This window comes from Lepidochelys kempii, chromosome 4 (genome assembly GCF_965140285.1).
Source record: "Lepidochelys kempii isolate rLepKem1 chromosome 4, rLepKem1.hap1, whole genome shotgun sequence".
NCBI lineage: Eukaryota > Metazoa > Chordata > Testudines > Cheloniidae > Lepidochelys > Lepidochelys kempii.
Window position 1 is genome coordinate 66,037,677 of NC_136383.1, and position 13,586 is coordinate 66,051,262.

At 40.9% G+C, this 13,586-nt stretch overlaps 1 protein-coding gene across 1 annotated transcript in view; it reads right to left on the reverse strand.

The window, feature by feature from the left end:
• Positions 1 to 479: 479 nt before the first annotated feature.
• The window catches only part of TMEM192 (transmembrane protein 192), a 39,055-nt gene continuing 25,948 nt past the window's right edge, over positions 480 to 13,586 (reverse strand). Inside the window, exons 5-6 of the mRNA XM_073341536.2 lie at positions 8,874 to 8,976; positions 480 to 2,503 (exon numbers count right to left, since the gene is read on the reverse strand). Coding sequence (XP_073197637.1) covers positions 2,380 to 2,503; positions 8,874 to 8,976 — 227 coding nt within the window. The 3' untranslated portion in view covers positions 480 to 2,379. The remainder of the gene's footprint in view (positions 2,504 to 8,873; positions 8,977 to 13,586) is intronic.

Below are 13,586 nucleotides of genomic sequence, written 5' to 3' on the forward strand. Positions count from 1 at the left end.
TCTTGCACACGGCCCATTAGCTTTTTCCACTGATGCAGTGGAGAAGTTTGCTTTAAGAACAGCCAAGTGAGTGAAGATGCTATTACCTACTACTTTGCTACAAGCTAGCTTCAGCGGGATGCTCCAGTAGGAACCAGCTGCATCAAGCTAACCCAAACTTACTCTTTTCCGGGCAGCAGGAATTTAGAGGAACTTATCCATGATAGATAAGGCTGCCACCACCTTTGTAGGAACTTGCTGGAGAGAGGCGCTCTTAAGAAGTTTTTACTAGCCCTCCTCATGTTACCTTTAGAACATAGGCACCTGGAGTATTCATAAACAAGTAGATCCTGTTCTTCCTCTTTGCAGAGTTTTACTGTGATCAGCAGTTTAGGAAAGTGCCTTCTCCATCTAAATGCTGCTATCTGGCAGTACAGATTAAATGCCATATCCAAAAGTCTTGCTTTTCCAGACTGGTCCAAAATCCTTAAATTAAGAGATTCCCATTTTAAATATTTGAAAAGTAGATATGATCATTGTAATGAAAGGCTTTAAACTTTTCCTTAGTTGCATTTATTGTGCATGAACTTCAGTCACATTCTCAGCTTTTCAGACAGATATATGTACAAATGGTTACATGCAGTTACATCAAAACCCGAGTGTTCTAAAAACAAAGATTCATATATCCCTCAAATATCCAGTATAAAATCAGCTGTATTTTAAAAAATACAGCTATAGCGAAAAGAATAATGTTAGATAGCAGCAAGTCTCCAATTTTCCTTTTGTCCCTCAACTACAAGAACTGTATGTTATTCATTACTCCGAGTGATTACAATAGAATTGGACACCAAGTTGTGTCCCAGAACCAAGACAGAATGGGGTAATTTTCCTTTGGTGTTCTGAGATGACCACCACTCCCAGCATTAAACTGAGATTCTTTCTACTTTGCTCAGAGGCTAGCCTGTCTCCCCATGAAATATCGAGTAGGATACACAATGGGTAGGGTAAGGTTTGGAAAACAAGGTGGCAGAAACTCAGAAGAGAATGGTTCTCTGGCTTTTAACACAAGTTTCAGGGAGTGGTCTGGGTATGCTCCACTGTCACCTGAGCAGGCAGGTGTTCAGGCTTAAGGACCAGCTTCTCTAGAGAATCCACTCCAAGTACATAGAGGTGGATGTTTACAGACATTTTGAGTAACGAAAATTCTAATCCAATTCCCATTCATGGTATGACCCCCATTGGCTTCAGAGTTAAAATGACAACACTTTAGAGAAAGGTCGTCAAACTGTATAAGCCGCTATCATTGTAACTGCAACAGTAGCACCTTTTACAGACTCTAACTTAACAGTGCACCATCCTAAGGGGAAGAAAAAACACACCACTGTAAATTCTCATGTATTGAACTAAAGTGTCAACACAACAAGTTTAAAGAGTAGTTTACAAAAAAAGCTCTCTCCGAATATAAATATTTAATGCTGATGCTTTTTGGTATGCAGAACAGTTCCTATTTATAGTTTTTGGAAAAAGTTCAGCAAAAAAGCCACAAATACTTAGGACAGCTCTAAAAATCAGATTTAGACATTTTACACTGAAATTCTGTTTAGATGCTTGATCAGCCATCAATTTGATCAAATGTCTGCAAGCCTAGTTTTTCATACTATGCTTAGAGAAGTGAAATCCTGCTTTTCCTGCATACAAAGGAGAGACTTGGATGTGTTTTAGACCAGACACCTGATTCTTCATCTTTGCTTCATTTCCCCATTTGTGTAGTTACCCCTTTTAGGTCAAAGGGAAAAAACTAAACAAAAAACCCACCACAACAGCAAAAGACACTGATCCAGAAACAGAGTCTCTTCAATTTACTCTATAGACTCTTCCACTCCAACTATGGACGTGTGTTTAGGGAATATTGAAACAAATAGCCTTTAAAAACTCAACATGGTAGACACGGAGCACAGTTATAGCATGTTACAATATTTGATTTCATCTTATCCTCTACAATAAGGAACCCAGAAAGTCAGAAGGGTCCATACCTTGCAATGTTTCATTCTGGAAAACAAATGTTTGGGTTCTAGAAGCACAGAAGACTTTGGTAGTTTGGAGTTTGTTACAGCTGTGCAAAAAAATCTCAATTGAACAATGTAAAAACAAAGTTTAGTCAGGGAGCTCAGGTCCAACTTCAGCCCAGCAAAAGTTAACGTCCTCAAAGAAAGTGTCTGTTCAGACTAGTCAGTATCTCCAGCTGCAGATTTTACATTTCTAATATGAATGCATACTTCCAACTTGAGAGCTATACTACTTCCATTAGAGACAGTAATCAAGTTGTGTTGTATGTCCTCCAAATCAAATTACATTGCTTTGGATTCCTCTTGAAATGCAGCAGCAGCTTCCTGGATATTTCTAACCTCTGATTTGCTGTGATGTTAGTGCTAGTAGTTTCTTGCTGAGCAGGGCATTGTGTCGCTGGAGATAGTCTATCACATCTCCTTGCTTTTCAACTATTTCTTCCAAACCTGAGCTTTCCCTTGAAGACATAAGAAAAGGAGGAAAGTCATTCACAATTCATGTTAAAGGAATATATTACAAACTTTTTATCACTACACATAGAAGAGATTGGCACTAACTGATGATAGTTCTACAAACCTCTTCTCATGACTTTGGTTTAGTTCCTCTTGATTACTTTCCTACCGTGAGACAATAGTTTGGGCCATAAGAGGAATATCTGAACATTTAGCAAAACTATGTGGGTGATAGGGGATTGGAGAGGCCCCATATAGGCAGCACCCTTAGATCCTTTTGTCAAGGCACTTTTACCTTCTAGTTACGATGTTCATCCCATCGCTGTTTTACCATGTGTTTTGTTTAATGTTGTAGTACGTCTGAATTCCATATTTTTCGGTAGTAGGGGAAGCCGTGGTTGGACCTGTCTGGGAAGGCTATGCATAGGACAATTACAAGGCACAAACATAACCCCACTCTATATCTCTCAAGTTAAAAGCTTCTCTGTGTGGAGAGGAGACAGACTCTGAACAGAGAGGAAGGTTCATCTGCCCAGGCCACCCAGAAGGGAGTGAAATTGATCCCAGGATGCCGTACAGAAAGTAAAGTAAGCATTCCTTTGGATTCTATTGTGGTTTTCAATAAAGTGGTTAAAAATCCACCTGGTCTCTCAAATTTAACTGAATTATCCTAAGGGGAAAGGGTCAGAGGGGAAGGGTAGGGAGTTAGCCATTAAACACAGGTCCTCTTCCAGGCAAATAAATATAGTTTAACTTTAGTGTTAAACATCTTCTGCTAAAACTTAACATGGTAACGAGACAACGTTACAATAATATTCAGAAGTTATTTGAACAGAAAAGTTTTGGTAAAAGCTATAAACTTAAAGTTTGCTAGTGCTGTACTCCTCATTCAAAGATTTGGTGCCTCAATAGTGTACATAAACAAGTTCATTTCATTTTGTTGTAGCTGGCTTACTCTTTGCTCTGGTTTGCATACAGCTTTTTAAGCTTCAAGCCATGTAGTGTACTTGCACTGAGATACTCTATTCTGGATATAAGCAATATATTTGGAGGCATTTCAAAGACTATCAAACCATAACTAAAATAGAACACATATCTAAATACACTACATGGCTTGATGTTAAGAAAAGGTTCTATAAAAAGGCAAAAGTATCAAATGCAAAGTGCTTGGCTGTTGGCTAGAATTTAGCCAGTTTTCTTGTACTAAAGAATGCTGTAATGGCTTCTTCTTATAGCCTGAATTGAGAAGTTACTTACCATAAAGAGTCAAGAAGAATAGATAGGAAGGTTTATAATTTAGTAGTCATTGCCAGAGCCCATTAGCCTCACTTAGGCCCCAGAAAAATGCATTCCAATTTACAGTTAAACTAATAACAAAGAGCACTTGTTTGTATGATGCAGCTGAAAATAGTTCACAGGAGACTTCAAGAAGCAGTATCCTCCATAATAAGTGATTACTTGGATCAGTTTTTCCTTTGCAACTCAGCACTGACACCATTATGCTAATAATTAAAAGAACTATATTTAAACTTTAAAGTTACAAAGTCAAGCACTCTAGAATTAGCCAGTGCCAGATGTAAGGTTACCTGGTTCAACTTTAACCCAGCTCCTTGTGCGTATGCATTATTATCCCCACCAACAAAACCCCAGTAAAATGCCAAGTTTTGAGTCCCTCCAGAGCATGGAGATGCTACAGCTTGTCAGCCATGCAATTCCTACAAATAAGCCATGGATAAGATGACTCTTTCCCACATTCTCTCTTTAAGATTACTGAACCATGTTTGCTGAAAATGTTCCAAAAGTTCAGAAGCAGGTGGCTGAATTGGAATTTCAGCCCAAACAGCAAAAGTCTGGTAGTTATACAACTGAAAACAGGGTCTTTAATGGAGAAAGTTGTACAACCTTAACTATAATTAGTTCTAGTAGTGCCACCCAATGACCTTTTTTCAGACGAGTAACAGTCATACATGCTGGCTGAAGTTACATTCTTGTTGGCCTAGAGAGGATTTCTAAATAAAAAAATCCTTTGGATTTCCAAAGAACACATTAGGAGGAACATGTCACACTTAAATCCTAGAATTTATGCTCTAATAAATTTAAGGCTTTTATAAAGCTTGAAACAGGTGTTTGAACATGCATATAGTCTTGTCCACATAGACCCAAATACAATCTTCAGTTGACTTCCGAGTACAATACAATGTGTCCTAGAGTGCAGTTCTACTCTGAAGAATAACTTGGCACAGAAGTTGCCATGTTTAAGAAGCTTCCCTAGTCTGTATTCTTGTTAACCCTACAGAACCAGAGTTGCATTCTCTTCTTGTACATCAATAGAGTTGTTTAATAGTTACAGTTCCAGGGCCTGTCAGTTACACCAGTACAAACCCACTTAAGCCAACAGGGCTGCACAAGTTATTGAGGGCAAAATATGGCCTGTAGGACTTTTACTACTGGGCAAGTATGAGAAGGAAGGAAACAGCTCTTCTCAGATCCCAGCTTGGATTATCAGCCCTGCAAAGTTATTCTTAAGGAGACATCTGATCTAGAGAACAAGAAAGCATGGAATTCTAATCTCTGTCTTCCTTTTACAGAACTTTTCACAGTAGACCTGCTCTTTAAACAATTTATTCAAGGGGTTAATAAGTCTCTTGCTAAGCGCAGGTGGTCTTACTATGAAGTGGTGCAGAAATGTTCTCAGAATGTTTGAGAATGAGTCAAGAGGGGAGCTGAATCAATAAGGGTTGTGATCCCTTATAGAGATTGTACTATACACCCCCCCACACACACACACACACACACACCCTCCAATGTGATAAGAGGACAACACAACTGAAGACCTTCCCTACATCCTGGGTTTCTGTGCTGCTCAGGTATATTTGGGGGGAGGGTCACACATCAGTTTCTCCAGAAAGTGCATGGAAGTTTGAAATTATGAACATTAAAGGTTCAGAAGAGACTGACTAGCAGAACTGTTAGATCTTTCTGCTGTGTTCTCAGCACCACACCAACAGACTACTTCCATGCTAGTGTTTCACACACTATGGGGTATTTAGTCACAGATTTGATATACATAGAATCATAGAATATCAGGGTTGGAAGGGACCTCAGGAGGTCATCTAGTCCAACCCCCTGCTCAAAAGCAGGACCCATCCCCAACTAAATCATCCCAGCCAGGGCTTTGTCAAGCCTGACCTTAAAAACCTCTAAGGAAGGAGATTCCACCACCTCCCTAGGTAACAAATTCCAGTGTTTCACCACCCTCCTAGTGAAAAAGTTTTTCCTAATATCCAACCTAAACCTCCATTACTCCTTGTCCTGTCCTCTTCCACCACTGAGAATAGTCTAGAACCATCCTCTCTGGAACCACCTCTCAGGTAGTTGAAAGCAGCTATCAAATCCCCCCTCATTCTTCTCTTCCGCAGACTAAACAATCCCAGTACCCTCAGCCTCTCCTCATAAGTCATGTGTTCCAGACCCCTAATCATTTTTGTTGCCCTTCGCTGGACTCTCTCCAATTTTTCCACATCCTTCTTGTAGTGTGGGGCCCAAAACTGGACACAGTACTCCAGATGAGGCCTCACCAATGTCGGATAGAGGGGGGCGATCACGTCCCTCGATCTGCTCGCTATGCCCCTACTTATACATCCCAAAATGCCATTGGCCTTCTTGGCAACAAGGGCACACTGCTGACTCATATCCAGCTTCTCGTCCACTGTCACCCCTAGGTCCTTTTCTGCAGAACTGCTGCCTAGCCATTCGGTCCCTAGTCTGTAGCTGTGCTTTGGGTTCTTCCGTCCTAAATGCAGGACCCTGCACTTATCCTTATTGAACCTCATCAGATTTCTTTTGGCCCAATCCTCCAATTTGTCTAGGTCCCTCTGTATCCTATCCCTGCCCTCCAGCGTATCTACCACTCCTCCCAGTTTAGTATCATCCGCAAATTTGCTGAGAGTGCAATCCACACCATCCTCCAGATCATTTATGAAGATATTGAACAAAACCGGCCCCAGGACCGACCCCTGGGGCACTCCACTTGACACTGGCTGCCAACTAGACATGGAGCCATTGATCACTACCCGTTGAGCCCGACAATCTAGCCAACTTTCTACCCACCTTATAGTGCATTCATCCAGCCGATACTACTTTAACTTGCTGACAAGAATACTGTGGGAGACCGTGTCAAAAGCTTTGCTCAAGTCAAGATACAATACATCCACTGCTTTCCCTTCATCCACAGAACCAGTAATCTCATCATAGAAGGCGATTAGATTAGTCAGGCATGACCGTCCCTTGGTGAATCCATGCTGACTGTTCCTGATCACTTTCCTCTCATGTAAGTGCTTCAGGATTGATTCTTCGAGGACCTGCTCCATGATTTTTCCAGGAACTGAGGTGAGGCTGACTGGCCTGTAGTTCCCAGGATCCTCCTTCTTCCCTTTTTTAAAGATTGGCACTACATTAGCCTTTTTCCAGTCATCCGGGACTTCCCCCGTTCGCCATGAGTTTTCAAAGATAATGGCCAATGACTCTGCAATCACAGCCGCCAGTTCCTTTAGCACTCTTGGATACAACTTGTCCGGCCCCATGGACTTGTGCACGTCCAGCTTTTCTAAATAGTCCCTAACCACCTCTTTCTCCACAGAGGGCTGGCCATCTATTCCCCATGTTGTGATGCCCAGTGCAGCAGTCTGGGAGCTGACCTTGTTCGTGAAGACAGAGGCAAAAAAAGCACTGAATACATTAGCTTTTTCCACATCCTCTGTCACTAGGTTGCCTCCCTCATTCATTAAGGGGCCCACACTTTCCTTGGCTTTCTTCTTGTTGCCAACATACCTGAAGAAACCCTTCTTGTTACTCTTAACATCTCTCGCTAGCTGCAGCTCCAGGTGCGATTTGGCCCTCCTAATTTCATTCCTACATGCCCGAGCAATATTTTTATACTCTTCCCTGGTCATATGTCCAACCTTCCACTTCTTGTAAGCTTCTTTTTTATGCTTAAGATCCGCTAGGATTTCACCGTTAAGCCAAACTGGTCGCCTGCCATATTTACTATTCTTTCGGCACATCGGGATGGTTTATCCCTGTAACCTCAACAGGGATTCCTTGAAATACAGCCAGCTCTCCTGGACTCCTTTCCCCTTCATGTTAATCCCCCAGGGGATCCTACCCATCCATTCCCTGAGGGAGTCAAAGTCTGCTTTCCTGAAGTCCAGGGTCCGTATCCTGCTGCTTACCTTTCTTCCCTGTGTCAGGATCCTGAACTCAACCAACTCATGGTCACTGCCTCCCAGATTCCCATCCACTTTTGCTTCCCCTACTAATTCTTCCCAGTTTGTGAGCAGCAGGTCAAGAAAAGCTCCCCCCCAGTTGGCTCCTCTAGCACTTGCACCAGGAAATTGTCCCCTACACTTTCCAAAAACTTCCTGGATTGTCTATGCACCGCTGTATTGCTCCCCCAGCAGATATCAGGAAAATTAAAGTCACCCATGAGAACCAGGGCATGTGATCTAGTAGATCTAGTACACATGCAGTCTAGCTTAGATGCAAGGAGCAGTAGTTCCCCCCACTCCCCCAAAACAGTACCCTAATCTTTGAATAGATCAAACGTTTAAACACATTCCAGTTGCTGAAATATGTAGTAGTCAAAAAAAGTACATGGATCAGGGTGTTTGTCAGGTTAACATGAGCAGGCTGAATGATGGTCTCTCCAAATAGGCTTATTCATGGTCTCTCTACCCTCTGCCAACAAAAAAAATGCAATATATCTGTATATTTCCACATTTGGAGAGAAATTCTACTTCTAACCCCATACTAGCTGTTAGATACTCCTGACCCCAGCCTAAGAGAGAAATCCCTGACCTCAAGCTGCAAAAGTCCTTCTTACTGTCTAGCAAGGAGCACCCAATTTACTTCCCTCCCAGCTATCAACCCAATACTTTCTGGGCAAGAGTTCCTTGGTTTATACAAAGACACATTTGAAATGACATCCAAGACATCAGTATTTCTCCACAGACTGCTTAAAACCAATTATGTTAGGAGACTAAGCACAGCTAGTTACATCATAGGAGAGATTCATATAAAATTTCACCAATAACTGTCACATGGCCCCTATGTACCAATTAAGGCAAATGACATACCCTTTTCATGATTAAGTATTTTTGTATTCTACCAAGTTACCATTGCTGAGGGGGACTCTTTACAGTTTCTGATTTTTGTGAAAATAATATAGCAGCCATAATGCTACAGAAGTCCATTAAGGCATTTTTATATCACCTTTCTATTTTTCCTTATAGCTTTAAGGTCCCACATGCCATTCTGTACAGAAATTGATGCTAAGTGTTTACAGAGTTACCCAAATAAACTAACTGAAGCGGTTACCTGAATCCAATCTCCGAAGTAATGTGACTGGGGTAAGCATACATCTTTTCTTCTTCAATTATATCAGGCCTTGGCCTTGCCTTGTTGAAATTGCTTATTTTCACTGAAATAAAAAGAGGTAGTTAATGGAGAGTTTTTAATAGCGTGGTCTATCTCCTCAACTCAGAGTCCTACACAGAGTTCAAACCTGCCTCAAAAGTATCAGTGGGGAGATACCCAGGGAGCCCAACAAGAGGGTCAGGTTACACATTAGGAATTGGCATTTTTTCCTTTGATCCTGCTGCTCAAAATTGCATAAGGGCATGCCTGAGAATTGTGGAGCTTGCACTAGCTTTGAGAGCCCCAAGCAGTGGGGAATGTTACATTTCCTGAAGTGATAAGAGGCTCTTTGAAAAAGAAAACTTCCTGTGTCTTTCCCCCCCCCACAAAAGATGACAAAACTCACTTGCTTGCTCTCTGCTGCCTGTATTGTCTTGTGCTTAATTGTGTACAAATCTGCCAAGTTTACAAAACACCTCTTTAGAGAGCAGGCTAGGAGCCACATTGTCTGTATCTTTAGTGATCATTTCCCTTTTCTATTTGCAGCATTCCAATCTCATATACAACAGTTCTTGTGTGGGAGTGCTGTATAGTTATGATCAACCAGTCCTAATAACTATATTAAAATCTCAGAAAATCCCCATGAAAGTCCTGATATTTGTGTGGCAGTTCACTCTGTATTGTTAATGCACATTATTTAAGGACTTACTACCTGCTCAGACTGCGTCAATTCCTGAAGAGTTATGATTGTGCACCCCATGTGTGCATTTATAGGACACCACTCAAATGAGTCTCCATTACCATAGTCCATGCTGAATATGCTTTAAACTAAAAGCAGGTTTTACTCAGTTCTTGATGCACTTTATCCTATTCACATTGGCTGCAACAACTGTTAGAAGTTGCTATCACTTTTAAACACAGGGAAGGGTAGTGTAGTTGGGGTCAGTATGCCTCAATCTGACCTTAGAGGACCAGTTACAGGGATAACATGGTAGGTCAGTCTTCATGCCTAAAAATCAATACACACTCGGTTTGCTGACAAGACTGCCATTAATGGTGCCAGTTGGAAACTGAAAACATGTCCATAATCTATACTTCCTAATAGATCCAGAAATAGTTAGGTTACAAATGCCAATTTGGTTCAAGTGCAAGAATAGTCCCCCATGATGATTAAGCATGTATAACTTATACTAATTTTTCGATGACAGTTTAAAGACATTTTTAATACTATTCCACAGCAGTTCTGCAACTCAAATACTGCAGTATCATGCAAATGCATGTGAAAGTGTAATCTCTACTAAGATACAGTTTCAAGTATAGAGATATCAAAATGACTTTAAACATTCAGTTTTAAAAACTAAGCTAATAATTGTAACAGACCTTTTTGAAAACACTACCCCTTGAAAGTGAACTGAGTCCCAGTCTCGGATCCTTTTTGGGCTATCCAGGTTAGTGTGGACCTAGACCCTGGTTAAGCTAGAGATGTATCACAGTGTATTTCTGGTTAGAGAAGGGACATTAAAATAAGAGTTTGGGTGACATCCTCTAGGATATACCTAAAACCTTACTTTATGTAATGGTCCATTCTCTTCTATTCCAGCCTCTCTAGCGAGGAAAGGATGTTTCTCTCTCACCCCTCAGAGTTTTACTAAGCCACCTGCTATGTAGAAGCAGGTTGCCTGACTGATCATAGGAGTAATTAAGGCAGAAGTGTTTCAGCAAGTTGTAAAGTCAAACCAGACTGTCCCTGGGTGGTCTGCTTCTACCTCAAACTTTATCTGAGACAGGTCATTCAAGTGTGTGAATGAAGTTTAAAACCTATTCTAAGTTCAAGGCACTGAGGAAGGAAAAATAAGTCCTTCAAATGGTCATCTTCATTATATTTAATTGGGGGATAGAATAATATGGAATTGAGAGGAAGAGTGTAGAATTTGTCATGCCTAGTAAGCTTTGTTCTGATCCCTCACATATGGCCCAATCTTGCAAGTGCCAAGCACCCTCAAGCCTCTTTGAAATCAATGGGAGCTGGGGATGTGTAGATCTTAGAACGATTACACTCTGAACAGAGGTAGACCATTAGGAAAATATACTGATTACAGGCCAGACAGATACTTTAGTAGGGCTGCTTGTGGAGTAATGTTAGGGTAACTGGGACTATCTGGAGCAAGGCATTACCTAACATGAGGAAGGGTATCACAATCTGGATCTATGAAAAGGAGTCAAGCTACTTTGGCACTTAACTCTATATGGAAGAAATTGTCCTTTACCAGTCAAGAATGCAGTAGGGTTTATTAAAAGGTCACTTTGCTAGAATAAAACAAGACCCTCAAGAGATTAGCCATGTCAGGCTAGGAAATTATCACATCTATCACAGTATTACACAGGCAAAAACAGCTTAAGGAGATACCAGGAATTTCCAACATGACTTGTCTGTGAGAATATTAGTCTTTTATTTGGCAGTATTATACGTGCAGAGTTTAAATAATTATATATCTCTGCTGACAATATACACAAATCATAAGATGCCTCCCATTGCTGCCAGGAGCAGAGAAAATAGCCAAGAAGAGTTCATTTTAGTTAAATATAGATTTGAAATTTCCTCTAATGCCCTGGCCTCCCCATGCTACAAGGCTAAACTCAGGAGCATCAGATATCAAGTCTCAGTTATGTGTCACTATGTTTTATATCAGCCCTGCATTGACAGTAAGTTGTCACCATTTCATTCAGTGACCTAATTAAGGACTGAAATTACCATAAAACTGCAGACAAGTAAGTAGCTATTTTGGTTAGGGGGAAGTGATTTTTCTGCCAGCGTAGTTAAAGTGGTACAGCTTGTGTGTTTAGACAAGGCCTTGGCGGACAGGTTCCCCCACTGCAACTCCACAGCACAAAAAGATGTAAACTAGAGACATTTATGGACTAGCTAGTCTAGTTACTGTATGCCCCATTAGAGCTAAATTAAGTTGAGCACTTAATAAAACGTGTGAACTCTTCAGGGCAGGGAATGTTTGGAATTGGTATAGTCCCCAATATATTTTGAGGACAATTGCAAGAGAATCCATAGCCAGTGTTGTGGGACTATTTCAAGTGACAGTGCAAGTGGTTTGGTAGCAATACAAAATCTACCTACCCATTCTTTAACATGTGTGAGCCAGAACAAGACAGTTTACTTTCTGGTGCCAGAAGAGGAAATATGGCACAACCCTGTTTGAGATTGTTTATGATCTTTCAGCTGAGTTAGTGAAAACACTTTAGTTTAAAAACAAATAAGCAGAATACATCAGAACAGATTAAACTATAACACTTCTGGAGGGGAGAAGAAAAGCTTACCAAAAGTGGTTTATCATAAGAGAATTACCTAACCTGAGAGACTTCAGAGTTCCTTAGGCCAGGTCTACACTTGAAACTATAGTGACTGGTACAGTTTTGCCACCAAATCCTCCTAGTGTAGATGCAGTTTATACTAGCTTATGCTCGTTTGAGGGAAAAGCTGTACTGGCAAAACACATTTGTATGCTGGTATAAACTGTAACTCCACTAGGAGGATTTGCTGGTATACACCTGTTGTAAGAAAATTATGCCTCCAGCCTATGTTACTATACTGGCAAAAGTTTCTAATATAGACCTATCCTCAAACTCACTTAAAAATGTTAATCAACACTGCTTTCATCTTAGAGCCACATACTTTAACAGACATCTGTGTACTAGAAAGAATTCCAGGCAAGTGTTTGTTTTGGAGGGGGACTTCAAACATTTGAGAGAAAAATGCTCCAAGTTCTGCGATAAGAAACCAAACATCCTGCCAGAGAGCCTTAATGCTCACACTCAGGTAGTGCTCTGTCAGAAATACCAAGATCTAAATGGTGGGATGGACCCTCCATTTAGGTTATGCCTTTTCAGTGCTGTAACCCATCCCAAATTCGTTTTACTTCAGAAGTTTGGCCTTTAACAGAATTTGTGCATGAAGTCACTATGTGTGGTTCTGTATCAATTTAAGTCTCTCCTGCCCCCCCCCCACCCAAAAAGCCCTCACTTCCTTTACCAATTTGCAGTATATCTTGAACCGACATCAATTAGATGGGATTACAGAGCCTCCTCATCTTTTAAAGGGGTGTGAAGCTCCGTTTCAATGAATATTTGTTTAAAGGCGCATGCAGGTTTAGAGAATGAAGCTCAGCTTCAAACACTAGTATGGAGACCAACATTTTCTTGGTTGTTTATCCAGTTAAAATAGGACAAGAGATCAAGGCTGAGAAAGAAATACCTAATTCTTTGCTCTTTGAATATCAGTGTGAGCAAGGCAAGCAATGGAGTACTTTGTTTAGATTGTAACATTTGCAGTAAGAAACTATTCGGTCTATCGAGCAGTTTGAAGAAGTTTGAGGAATGTGACCGTTCAGAAGACAGTTAGGAAAAACAAGTGCTATTGTGGAAAGCCCAAATCAAAACAGAGTGGAGGCAACCACCACGAGAACAGAACCTGTAAGGTGTTTCCATTACCTTCCCTTCCCCCATACCCAGGATGAAAGGTGTAAGTTGGGTAATGGAGGGAGAGCAATGGCATCCCACTGGGTTATTCTGCTTGTGGTAGAAATCTTATTGCTAGTGCACTATCTGTGCTTTAGTTTTCAAGGCAGTGGATGATGGCTGTTTCTGTGATGCAGGTCTTTGTAA